This window comes from Mustelus asterias, chromosome 13, assembly GCF_964213995.1.
Source record: "Mustelus asterias chromosome 13, sMusAst1.hap1.1, whole genome shotgun sequence".
NCBI lineage: Eukaryota > Metazoa > Chordata > Chondrichthyes > Carcharhiniformes > Triakidae > Mustelus > Mustelus asterias.
In genome coordinates this window covers 26066717-26079338 of record NC_135813.1, presented here as the reverse complement: position 1 = coordinate 26079338, position 12622 = coordinate 26066717, and the positions used below count along the sequence as shown (strand labels likewise).

General features: G+C 44.6%; 1 protein-coding gene across 15 annotated transcripts in view; it reads right to left on the bottom strand.

The window, feature by feature from the left end:
- LOC144502528 (uncharacterized) overlaps positions 1-12622 on the bottom strand; it is a 112409-nt gene that overhangs the window by 36589 nt on the left and 63198 nt on the right. For 14 of the 15 annotated variants that reach the window (XM_078226592.1, XM_078226588.1, XM_078226589.1 and 11 more), the window contains one exon: positions 7849-7941. In XM_078226592.1, the coding sequence (XP_078082718.1) occupies positions 7849-7941 (93 nt within the window). Of the gene's footprint in view, positions 1-7848; positions 7942-10892; positions 11706-12622 lie in introns of those variants that run through there. The other variant, XM_078226601.1, reaches the window with a different exon arrangement.

Genomic DNA, 12622 nt, shown 5'->3' with positions numbered 1-12622 from the left:
TGGCCCAATTAATAAACAGAATATTATGTGCTTTATAACTGCTGACCACCTGTCCTGCCACCTTCAATGATCTACACACATATACACCCAGATCCCCCTGCTCCCGCACCCCCTTAAGAATTGTACCCCTTATTTCTATTGTATCTGCATGTTCTTCCTACCAAAATGCATCACCTCACACTTCTCCGCATTGAACTTCAACTGCCACCTATAGGTCCACTCTAATATGTCATTTTGAAGTTCTACACTGTGTTCTTTGCAGTTTACAATACTTACAAGTTTTCTGTCATCCATAAACTTTGAAATTATTCCCGCTCACCAAGATCTAGATCATTCACCACTGCAAATCTTCCTCCAGCCCCAAAAAAATCCATTGATCATTTGACTCTGCTTCCTATTATTCAGCCAATTTTGTATCCACATTGCTACTGTACCTTTTATTCCATGAGCTATATCTTTTCTCACAAGTCTGTTGTGTAGCACCATAGCGAACACCTTCTGAAAGTCCATGTACACCAAATGAACAGCATTACCCTCATCAACCCTCCCTGTCGCTTCAAAAATCTCCAGCCAGTTAGAAATCCATGCTGGCTCTTTCTAATCAACCCACGTTTTTCCATGTGATTAATTCTATCCCACATAATTGTTTCTAGAAGCTTGCCCACCACTGATATTAAACTGACTGGTCTGTAATTGCTAGGCTTATACATACAACCTTTTTTATACAAGGCCGTAACATTTTCAATTCTCCAATTCTTTGGCACCTCCTGCTGAGTCTAGAGAAGATTGAAAGATTATGACCTGTGCCCCTGCAATTTCCATTCTCACTTCCTTGGGTGCATCTCATCCGGTCCCAGTACTGACAGTCTATCAACACCTTTTCCTCATGAATTTTGAATCCTTCTGGGTTTCCTTGCCCATAGACATGTCCTGGGTGACATTGACCTCCTTGGTGAAAATGGATGCAAAGTATTCATTTAACACCTCAGCCATGCCCCAACCTCCATATGTAAATTCCCTGTCAGCTCTACTCCTTTTACCACCCTTTTACTATTTACATGCCTATAGAAGACATTGGGGTTCCCCTTTATGTTGGCTGCCAGTCTTTTGTTTACTCCATTTAAAAAAATAATTAAGTTAAGCCCACCTCTTAACTTTTATAAGTCCCTAAAAATACAACAGGGTTGGCAGCTTCCACACCGTTTTTCCCACCCACTGCACCACGCTATTACCCAATGTCAGAAAATGTGCTAAAATATCATCTTGTTAAAAAAAGTTTGATACTAATCAAAGTCAGAATTTTGTCTTTGCAAATTAGTATTTGAGCTGACTGCACTTTCAGTCAGGCAATGGACTAATGACTGATCCCAGCAATGTAACTCGTGACACCAGGCATCCATGAGTCTGATTTTTATCTATTGTGACTACAAGACAAAGAAGATATATATGGGGTCAGTTTTATCACATTCTTATTGCCTCAATAGAAGGCAGACATCAGCATTCCTTGAATGAAGTTTGAAATTAAATATTTTCTCAGGAAGGAAACATTTTGGACAGAAATATTTTTTTTTGTTCATGGAATGAGGGCCAGCATCTGTTGCCCATTGCCAACTCCGTTTAAGAAGATGATATTAAACCACCTTCTTGAATCCCTCAAAGAACAAAGAACAATACAGCACAGGAACAGGCCCTTCGTCCCTCCAAGCCTGCGCCGCTCATGTGCCAACTAGACCATTCTTTTGTATCCCTCTATTCCCAGTCTGTTCATGTGGTTATCTAGATAAGTCTTAAACGATCCCTGCGTGTCCGCCCCAATCACCTTGCTTGGCAGTGCATTCCAGGCCCCCACCACCCTCTGTATAAAATACGTCCCCCTGACATCTGTGTTGAACCTTGCCCCCCTCACCTTGAACCTGTGACCCCTTGTGTTCGTCACCTCCGACCTGGGAAAAAGCTTCCCACTGTTCACCCTATCTATGCCCTTCATAATTTTATACACCTCTATTAGGTCGCCCCTCATCCTCCATCTTTCCAGGGAGAACAACCCCAGTTTACCTAATCTCTCCTCATAGCTAAGACCCTTCATACCAGGCAACATCCTGGTAAACCGTCTCTGTACTCTCTCCAAAGCCTCCACGTCCTTCTGGTAGTATGGCGACCAGAACTGGACGCAGTATTCCAAATGTGGCCTAACCATCGTCCTATACAGCTGCAACATCATATGTCAACTTTTATATTCTATGCCCCGTCCAATAAAGGCAAGCATGCCATATGCCTTCTTCACCACCCTCTCCACCTGTGCTGCCACCTTTAAGGATCTGTGGACTTGTACACCCAAGTCCGTCTATGTGTCTATACTCCTGATGGTTCTGCCATTTATTGTATAGCTCTCCCTTACATTAGATCTACCGAAATGCATCACTTCGCATTTATCTGGATTAAATTCCATCTGCCATTTCTCCGCCCAATGTTCCAGCCTATCTATATCCTGCTGTATTCTCTGACAATGTTCATCGCTATCCGCAACTCCAGCAATCTTCGTGTCGTCCGCAAACTTACTGATCACACCAGCTACATCTTCCTCCAAATCATTTATACATATCACAAACAGCAGAGGTCCCAGTACAGAGCCCTGCGGAACACCACTAGTCACAGACCTCCAACCGGACTGCTACCTTCTGTCTTCTATGGCTAAGCCAGTTCTCCACCCATCTAGCTAGCTCACCTTTTATCCTGTGAGATTTAACCTTTTGCATCAGCCTGCCATGAGGGACCTTGTCAAAGGCTTTACTAAAATCCATATAGACTACATCCACGGCCCTTCCTTCGTCAATTGTTTTTGTCACCTCCTCAAAAAACTCAACCAAATTTGTGAGGCATGACCTCCCTAGTACAAAACCATGCTGTCTATCGCTAATGAGATTATTCAGTTCTAAATGCGCATATATCCTATCTCTAAGAATCTTCTCCAACAACTTCCCTACCACGGACGTCAAGCTCACCGGCCTATAATTACCCGGGTTATCCTTGCTACCCTTCTTAAATAACGGGACCACATTTGCTATCCTCCAATCCTCTGGGACCTCACCTGTGTCCAGTGAAGAGACAAAGATTTCTGTTAGAGGCCCAGCAATTGCATCTCTCGCCTCCCTGAGGAGTCTAGGATAGATGCCATCCAGCCCTGGAGATTTGTCTGTCTTAATGTTTCCTACAAAACCTAACACTTCCTCCCTTGTAATTGAGATTTTTTCTAACGGGTCAACACATCTCTCTGAGACACTACCAGTCAACATGTCCCTCTCCTTTGTGAATACTGATGCAAAGTATTCGTTTAGGATCTCACCCACTTCCTTTGGTTCTAAGCATAATTCCCCTCCTTTGTCCCCGAGAGGTCCGATTCTTTCCCTAACAACCCTCTTGTTCCTAACGTATGTATAAAATGCCTTAGGATTCTCCTTAATCCTGTCTGCCAAGGACATTTTGTGACACCTTTTTGCCCTTCTAAGTCCCTGTTTGAGTTCTTTTCTACTTTCTCTGTATTCCTCCAGTGCTCCAGCTGTTTTTAGCTGCCTGGACCTCATGCATGCCTCTTTTTCTTTGATTAGACCCGCAATTTCACTGGTTATCCACAGCTCCCGAATCCTACCTTTCCTATCCTTCCTCTTTACAGGCACATGCCTGTCCTGCAGTCCTATCAACTGCTCCTTAAAAGACTCCCACATGCCAGATGTGGATTTACCCTCGAACAACCTCTCCCAATCAACAGCCATCAAATCCTGCCTAATCCAGCTGTAGTTAACCTTCCCCCAATTCAGCACCTTACCCAGAGGACAACACTCATCTTTTTCCATTACTATCCTAAAGTTTACAGAATTGTGGTCACTATTTGCCACATGTTCCCCTACTGAAACTTTGATGACCTGACCGGGCTCATTCCCCAGTACTAGGTCCAGTATAGCCCCCTCTCTAGTTGGACTGTCAACATATTGTTCCAAAGTGCCTTCCTGTACGCATTTTATAAATTCTTCCCCGTCCAGGCCCCCAGCCCTAAGCGATTTCCAGTCTATGTGAGGGAAATTAAAGTCTCCCACTACAACAACCCTATTTTTTCTGCACCTGTCCACAATCTCCTTACATATCCGTTCCTCAACTTCCCGAGGGCTGTTGGGAGGCCTGTAGTATACCCCCAGCATAGTGACTGCGCCCTTCCTGTTTCTGAGTTCCAGCCACAGTGACTCGTTACCTGACCCTTCCATATTGTCCACCCTCTGTACCGCTGTAATATGCTACCTAACCAGCATTGCTACTCCCCCACCTCTCCTCACCCAAAACACTTGTACCCCGGAATATTCAGCTGCCAGTCCTGTCCTTTTAACCAAGTCTCCGTCACTGCAACCACATCCAAGTTCCGCGCAAGCATTAAGGCTCTAAGCTCGTCTGTCTTGCCCATAACGCTCCTTGCATTGAAGCAGATGCACTCCCGACCTCCAGGCCCACTGAGGTCATCCTCCCCCAGAATGCTCTTCCTCTTAGATAGCCTTGTCTTGGCCCCAACCTCGTCCCCAGCCTCTATGCTTATTGACCTATTGTTCTGATCCCCACCCCCCCCGCCACATTAGTTTAAACCCACCCGAACCACACTAGCAAAACTCCCAGCTCATCCATTTTGTGTAGGTATACCCACAGTGCTATTGGAGAGGAAGTGCCAGGGGTTTTGACCAGGTGTCAGTGAAAGAACAGTGATATAGTGCTAAATCAGGATGTTGTCCGACCTGGAGAACTTGCAGGTGCTGGTGTTCCCATGTGTCTCTTGTCCTTGTTCTAGATAGTATAGGTCATGAGTTTGAAAGTTGCTTTGGCGAGATGCTGAGTGATCTTGTGAATGGTACACACTGCAGCCACTGGGTGCCAGTGGTGGAGGGAATTATTGTTTAAGGTGGCGGCGGTAGGTTGCTGATCTGGCTTTGACTTGGATGGTGTTGAGTTTCTTGAGTGTTGCCGGAGGCTGTACTCATCCAGGCGAGCGGGGAGTGTTCAGTCACACTCCTGACTAGTACCTTGTGAATGGTGGACAGACTTTGTGGAGTCAGGTGGCAAGTTACTTAATGCAGAATTCCAAGCAGAGATCTTTAATTGATTCCCACTTGCATCGATTTTGCTAAGGCTCCTTGATGCCATACTTGACCAAATGCCGCCTTGATTTCAAAGGCAGTAGAGTTCAGCTCTTTGGCCATGTTTGGATCAAAGCTCTAATGAGATCTGGAGCTGTGTAGCCCTGGCAGAACCAAAACAGAGCCTCAGTGAGCAGGTTATTGCTGAATTAGAGCTACTTGATAGCACCATCGTCAATAGCATTGTTCATTACTTCATTGATGACTGAGCATAGACTGACAGAGCGGTAATTGGCTGGATTGGATTTGTCCTGCTTTTTGTGCAAAGGCATATCTGGGCAATTTCCCACACTATTGGAAATTGTGTGGGAAGATGCCAGTGTTGTGGCTGCACTGGAATCACTTGGCTAAATGCATAGCTAATTCTGGAGCACAAGTCTTTAGTTCTACAGCCAGGATGCATTCAATCAATTCTTGATATCACGTGGAATTAATCAAATTGGCTGAAGACTGGCATCTGTGACTCTGGGGTCCTCGGGAGGAAGTTGAGATGAATAAACCACTTCGCATTTCTGGCTGAAGATTGATGGGGCCAGTATCCATTTGTTGGTCATGCTATAGCTGACCTCAAAATGCCCAATACTGATAGTGTACCTCATGTACCAACTGTTTCAGTATTATCAATGCAACCAGAGTAGAAACTGTTAACTGATCAGTGCAGCACTTAAACACACAACTGTAGCATCAGAAAAAAATACTGCTATTCAGCAAATGAGGAATGGGAACTCTCATTTGGGAGGAACAGTTATGGAGTAATTTGTTCCTCTGGGCAGAAGAAAAATAATGTTTTCTTTAAACATTTAAGGGTGGGGAAGAAAATCAATAACCTTCTCTAGAAAAATTGATAAAGCCCAAAATTAGGTTTTGTCAGACATGGATGAATCCAATTGCCAGGAAAACAACACATGTTGTAAGTGCAAAACCCTCCATTCAATAATGTAGCAGGATAAAGGGCTTAAATGTTATCTTCAAAAGTAGCAAACCAGTGCAATATAAAATAAAGCTCCCTGACTCCATAAATTAAACTTGCAAATTGGTAAATTATAAGGAATTTTAATGTTTTCACAGTGCTACTTTTAAGGGAAGGACAACTAAATGATTATCAACAGAATAAGCTTTTCCCATAATAAGGAGCACTGATTCAAATATTTTAAATAACAGTCCTTTGCATGGTCCACGATTCCCGTGGCGGACTGGGACAGGAACATTCCCCGTGATGTTTTTTTAAAAATCTGTTTTAATGGAAGTGCTAATCCATGTTCTTTACAGCCTACATAACCAAACATACATGAGAGCAGAAATTGTGAAATGTATGGAGCCATGTTGGACATGTGTAGTTATGAAAGTGACCTCAAAACATTGTAGCCCTAATTCTGCACACTTTGCTTCTATCAAGCAATGTTTCCTGCTTGGCACAGTGGTTAGCACTGCTGCCTCACAGCACTCGATTCCCAGCTTGGGTCACTGTGTGTGTGGAGTTTGCACATTCTCCCCGTGTCTGCATGGGTTTCCTCCGGGTGCTCCGGTTTCCTCCCACATTCTGAAAGATGTGCTGGTTAGGTGGATTGACCTGGACAGGCGCCGGAGTGTGGCGACTAGGGGAATTTCACAGTAATTTCATTGCAGTGTTAATGTAAGCCCTACTTGTGACTAATAAATAAACATTTTTACTTTTATATTGCAGTTTTCTGCTAGTGCAAAGCCTCATAATCTCCACCCTCAGATTATCCAGCAATATCTAATCAACATCAATTGTTCTCACGGAGACTTGCAGCTTTCAACTGTGTGCCCGGTGCGAAGGCTAATTTTAATGGATAGAAGATGGCGCAGGCCAGAAGTCTGGCACCCTGATCGCAATATCCAATTTACTAAAACACTCTCTTCTCTTGAAAAGTTCTACGTTGGATGGTAACTGAGTCATAACATCTGTCTGTACATTCCAAAGATACTGAAATTTGAGGCAAATTGAACTGGATTTCTAATTACAAATTTCTGACAGTTCAAGAAGTTATTCTATATGTATTCCCAATCCCCATGAAATGAACACCTACATGAAACTCATTGGATTAAACTATCAACGTGTTTGTGAAATTCCTTTGCACACTGTGATAAAAGACAGTCCATTCAAAGTAAATTATTTAATATCCTTTTAAAATAGTGGACAACAGAATATTCTGTGAATGCTTTTGTATAAAAAATTGCATTATGTGCTAACATTGCATTCTGAATTTCATCTTAATAACTGAGGCACTAACTATAATTGAAGGTTTTAATGTAAACATATAGAAATTATTACCAGTGTTTTAAGCTTAGAACTGACCTGAGAAACCAGTTATTAATAGATCATCATTTTTCAAGTATTTTTTTCCTCTTTGGAAAGCTAACATTAAACATAATTAGGATGATTACCATTGGTCACTGGGTCCCTTTGCAAGGGAAGGAAGAATGAATTTTAATCCCTGCACCTTCTCCCAATTCACTGACTCTTGATGGTATGTTTGCCACTGTGTGGTCAAGGACACAGTCTTTCTGTGATTCCCTTGATAGCTGAACTGTGAAGAGATTGGCTTCTTCATGCAGAATTTCAGATCAACTTATTATTACAGAATGACTCAATGAGCCTTCCAAATTTTTCCCAGGCAAAACATGCAAAAGGAGTTGGGAAAATTTAACTTACTCCTGGGCCTTTTGGGTGCCTTTTTGATTTTCACAAGCGCAGTTCTGCAAGTTTTAACCTGACCAGCAACACTTTGGACAAGTTTCACTCCATCTGCAGGGCAGGAAGATACACAAAGTAAAAACAAAATCACGTAAAAAGCTCAAGGGTATGCTTTTTACTGTTTCTCTCCTCTTTGCAAAATACCCCGCAAGTTTAAACAAAGCACACTGAGAACCTATCTGATAATTTTGGCTCACCATTTTCATCAATGTAGGATTTAACTAAAGTTGTAACATTACTTACCTGAATCTTAGGTAAGTGATCTGGAAGACAGAAAGCTATACACTATAACACCTGGTTTGATGCATGAGCACGGTAAAATAATGCTGACAATAATGTGGTAAAATAAATTAGCATAATGAGTAATTTATCATAAATATACTGAGTATTTTTTTAAGAATAGAACAATGACATGCATTTATGAAATGCCTTTACAACAGAAAAACATCCCAAGATGCTGAAACAGAACTAAATTTAAAAAAACTAAAATAGACACAGACAAAAACAATTAGGAGCAATCTGGTTAAAGTGGGGAGTTTTTATAAAGGTCTTAAAGGAAAAATGGGCATTGAAAAGGCAGACAGTTGTTTTTATTGGGGAACATAGAAAATAGGTAGGCCATTCAGCCCTTCGAGCCTGCTCCGCCACTCATGATCATGGCTGATCATCCAACTCAGTAACCTATTCCAGCTTTCCCCCTTTGATCCTTTTCAGCCCCGAGAGCTATATCTAACTCATTCTTGAAAATATACAATGTTTTGGCCTCAACTGCTTTCTGTGTTAGAGAATTCCACTGGCTCACCAATCTCTGGGTGAAGAAATTTCTTCTCATCTCACTCCAAAATGGTCTACCCTGTATCCTCAGACTGTGATCTCTGGTTCTGGACACCCCCGCCATCAGGAACATCCATCCAACTCCCCTGTCTAGTCCTGTTAGAATTTTATAAGTTTCTGAGTTCCTCCCCTCATTCTTCTAAACTCCAGCGAATATAATCCTAACCGACTCAAATCTTTCCTTGTATGTCAGTCCCACCATCTCAGGACTCAGTCTGATAAACCTTTGCTGCACTCCTTCCAAAGCAAGGACATCTTTCTCAGATAAGGAGACCAAAACTGCACACAAATTGCCAAAATGTTGCTGCTGTTCACACCGGTGGGATCTTAATGTCAACCTCATGGACAATAAGATCCCGCTGCCAACCCACGCGTGCCGCCTCCTGCCATTGTGAAATGCTGCGGAAAAGGGAGAAAAATCCCATCCAATATTCTAGGTGTGGCCTCACCAAGGCCCTGCAACGAGACATCCCTGCTCCTGTACGTGAATCCTCTCGATATGAAGGACAACACCTGCGTGTTTCCTTTCATGGACTGGTGTACGAGGACACCCAGGTCTCGGTGCACATTCCTCCCTCCCAAATGTATAGCCATATAATCTACCTTCCTGTTTTTGCTACCATAATGGATGACCTCAAATTTACCCACATTATACTGCATCTGCCATGCATTTGCCCACTCACTCGCCTATCCAAATAACACTGAAACATCTCTGGATCCTCCTCACAGCTCACTGCCACCCAGCTTTGTGTCATCTGCAAATTTGGAGATATTACACATTTAGTTCCCTCATTTAAATCATGAATATGTATATTGTGAATAGCTGGGGTCCCAGCACTGATCCCTGTCGTACCCCACTAGTCACTGCTTGCCACTTGGAAAAATAATTTGAGAGCTTAGGCTTGGCCATCAAAAGTGGGGCAAAGGAAGGTGTTAAATGCACAGATAATCAGAAGGAATGGAGAGTTTTTTTAAACAAAGTCATACAAAATAAAGCTGAAATGCTGGGTACAGGTTGACAAATGTTTCTGATTGTGTTTAACGAATAAAATTAAAAGTAAGTTTGATCTGTGAAGACTCAGGAGCTTTAACTGAGGTTGGCAGACAGAGGAGGCGATTGCCCAGTCCCATGCGCTTGCAAGCACAAATCACGTTATGGACAGAGAATCTCACGAGAGGGGCCATAATACGATTTGCAACAGGGAAAACGCATTTTGTGATTCTTCCCGCCCATGGCCAACAACGTAATCTGGTTCGCACTCAGTGACCTGAAGCTGGTGGGAATCTCTACTGGTCTCCAAAAAGAGAGACCTGACGTGGTGAACACACCAGGGGGCTTGGAGGCCATTGCAGCCCCTGGGTGGTCAGGGACATGGCTGGGCACAGCCAACCTGGCACTGCCAGGGAAGGGGGGCCTTCGGTGACCCCATAGTGGGGTGTAACTCACTTTGGGAGGTGGTGGTGGTGTTGGTACCAGCGATTGGGGGGTGGGGGCAGGGGATGATGAGGTCTGTAGGGTTATTTGGAGATCAAGGCCCTTTGAAAATGGTGCCCTGATCTCCGAGAAGCCGGCCGTGCCGTTGTCAGATCCCACGCTTTCCTGGTGGGAATGTCCCTAGGCTCTAAATAATTGACTAAGGGCCCGATTTTACCAATCCCAGCCTAAGAGCGGGATCCGGGCATAATATGGATCCAAGTCCGGAATCCTCTTTCCAGCGCGCCCATACGCGTTTTGCCGGCTCCAGTCCGATTCGCGGTGTGGGCGGGGCTTAGCGCTGCCGGAACGATCGGAGCTCTGAACTGCGCATGCGCAGATCGAAAAAAATCTGAAGCAGCGCGCCCGGGCGGGGAGAAAAAAGCAGAGAGAGCAGCTCTCTGACCCAGATCATCTGGGTTGGGGGAGGGCGGGGGGCGGAGAGGGAGGAGAGGAGGTGTGACATATCATCCTCTGGGGGGGGGGGGGGGGGGCAGTGGGAGGAGAGGGGGTGTGGCGTATCATCCCTGGGGGGGGGGGGAGGGGGGGCGGGGGCGGAGTGTGGCCGATCATCCCCTGGGGGTGGGTGGGAGGAGAGGGGGTGTGACGTATCATCCTTGGGGGGGGGGGGGGGGGGTGCGGTGGGAGGAGAGGGGGTGTGATGTATCATTGTGGCCATTGTGATCTCCTGGACTCGTTTCGATCGCCTCAGGGGGTCGGAGAGGAATTTCCCAGATTTTTTTTCCCTATATTGGCCCTGGGGTTTTTCACTCTGGGTTTTCGCCTCTCCCTGGAGATCACATGGTCTGGAATGGGGGGGTGGGGGTGAGTTAATAGGTTGTAATGAACAAAGCATCGTAGCTGTGAGGGACAGCTCGGTGGATAGGATATTGGTATGTAGATAGGCTGGAAAATTGGGCGGGGATCCTGGATTCAGGATTCAATCCTGGACCGGGGAGCGGCGCGGGCTTGGAGGGCCGAAGGGCCTGTTCCTGTGCTGTATTGTTCTTTGTTCTTTGATGATACGTCATGCCCCCCTCTCCTCCTCTCACCTCCACCCCCCCCCCCGCGAGGAGGAGCTGGGTCAGAGAGCCGTTGCAGTCTCTGACCCCGCTCTTCGGAGGCTGCAGCAGCGACTTCGGATTTTTATTCGGCAGGTCGATTAGAGCGCGGATCCGCATCGGACCAGAAGACGGTAAAGTAGGATTTGGCAGTAGAGTTGGGCGCACGGTTCATTAAGTCAATTTAAATGCATGGAATCGGGTGCAGATCGCGGTATAGGCCCGACGCCCAACTTTACTGCGATTAAGTTTTGGTAAAATCGGGCCCTAAGTGTGGGTGGATTGCAATCCGGATCATGCTAACCCACCCAGCAGGAATCTCACCGCTTTTTCCACCGGGGACAACATTTAGAAATTTGTTGGGAGAATTACGGATCAATATCTATTATCTATTACCTGAAAGGAAAATACGAAGCTCAATGATGCAAGTCTGAAGTAAAATGGAGCTGTTGAAATATTTGCAGATATGAATATATTGCTTTTAAATAAGCACAGCATTCATGTTGAGAATCCTAATAACGTACTCAGTTTGTCTGTGAACAAATTTCACCAGTACTTTGGTCTTGCAATGAAAATAATCTTCATTTTTACATACTTTTGATACAAATACATACTTTAGGTCGTGGTGAATTTAAATTTATTGGTGCTGATATGTTACATGACAAAAGTATTGTTCACTTAATTAGTGGAGATAAACTTTGAGTAAAATAATCACTTCCCCACATGATTGGAATAAGTGGCAGGATGCCTGCCAACGCGTTTAAAGAATGGGGAAAGAGCATGTAGATAACTCATGATCTCCGGGAATCCCTACAAATTTCACAGCTAACAAGTTACTTTTAAAGTATGATCATATCTACTTGGATTTGGAGAGTGTAGCAGCTATTTGGGGTATAGCAAAGTCCCAAAAAATAGTGAGAGATATTTGACTATTTTTGTACTGTTGGTTGAGGGATAAATATTAGCCAGGATGCCCACATTCTTCACTTTGATTTTGGATGGCACAGTGTTTAGCACTGCCCAATTTCCAGACACAGGTGGCATGGTGGCTCAGTGGTGAGCACTGCTGCCTCACAGCTCTGGGGATCCTGGTTAAATTCCGGTCTTGAGTGACTATGTGGAGTTTGCATGTTCTCTCTGTGTCTGCGTGGGTTTCATCCCGGTGCTCCGATGTACAAAGATGTGCAGGTCGGCCAGATTGGCCAAGGTAAATTATCCCTTAGTGTCATAGGGATTAGCAGGGTTACGGGGATAGGGCCTGGGTGGGATTGTTGTCGGTGTAGGGTCGATGGGCCGAATGGCCTCCTTCTGCACTGTAGGGATTCTATGATTCTACGATACTGACAGAATTGTCCTGTTCTAC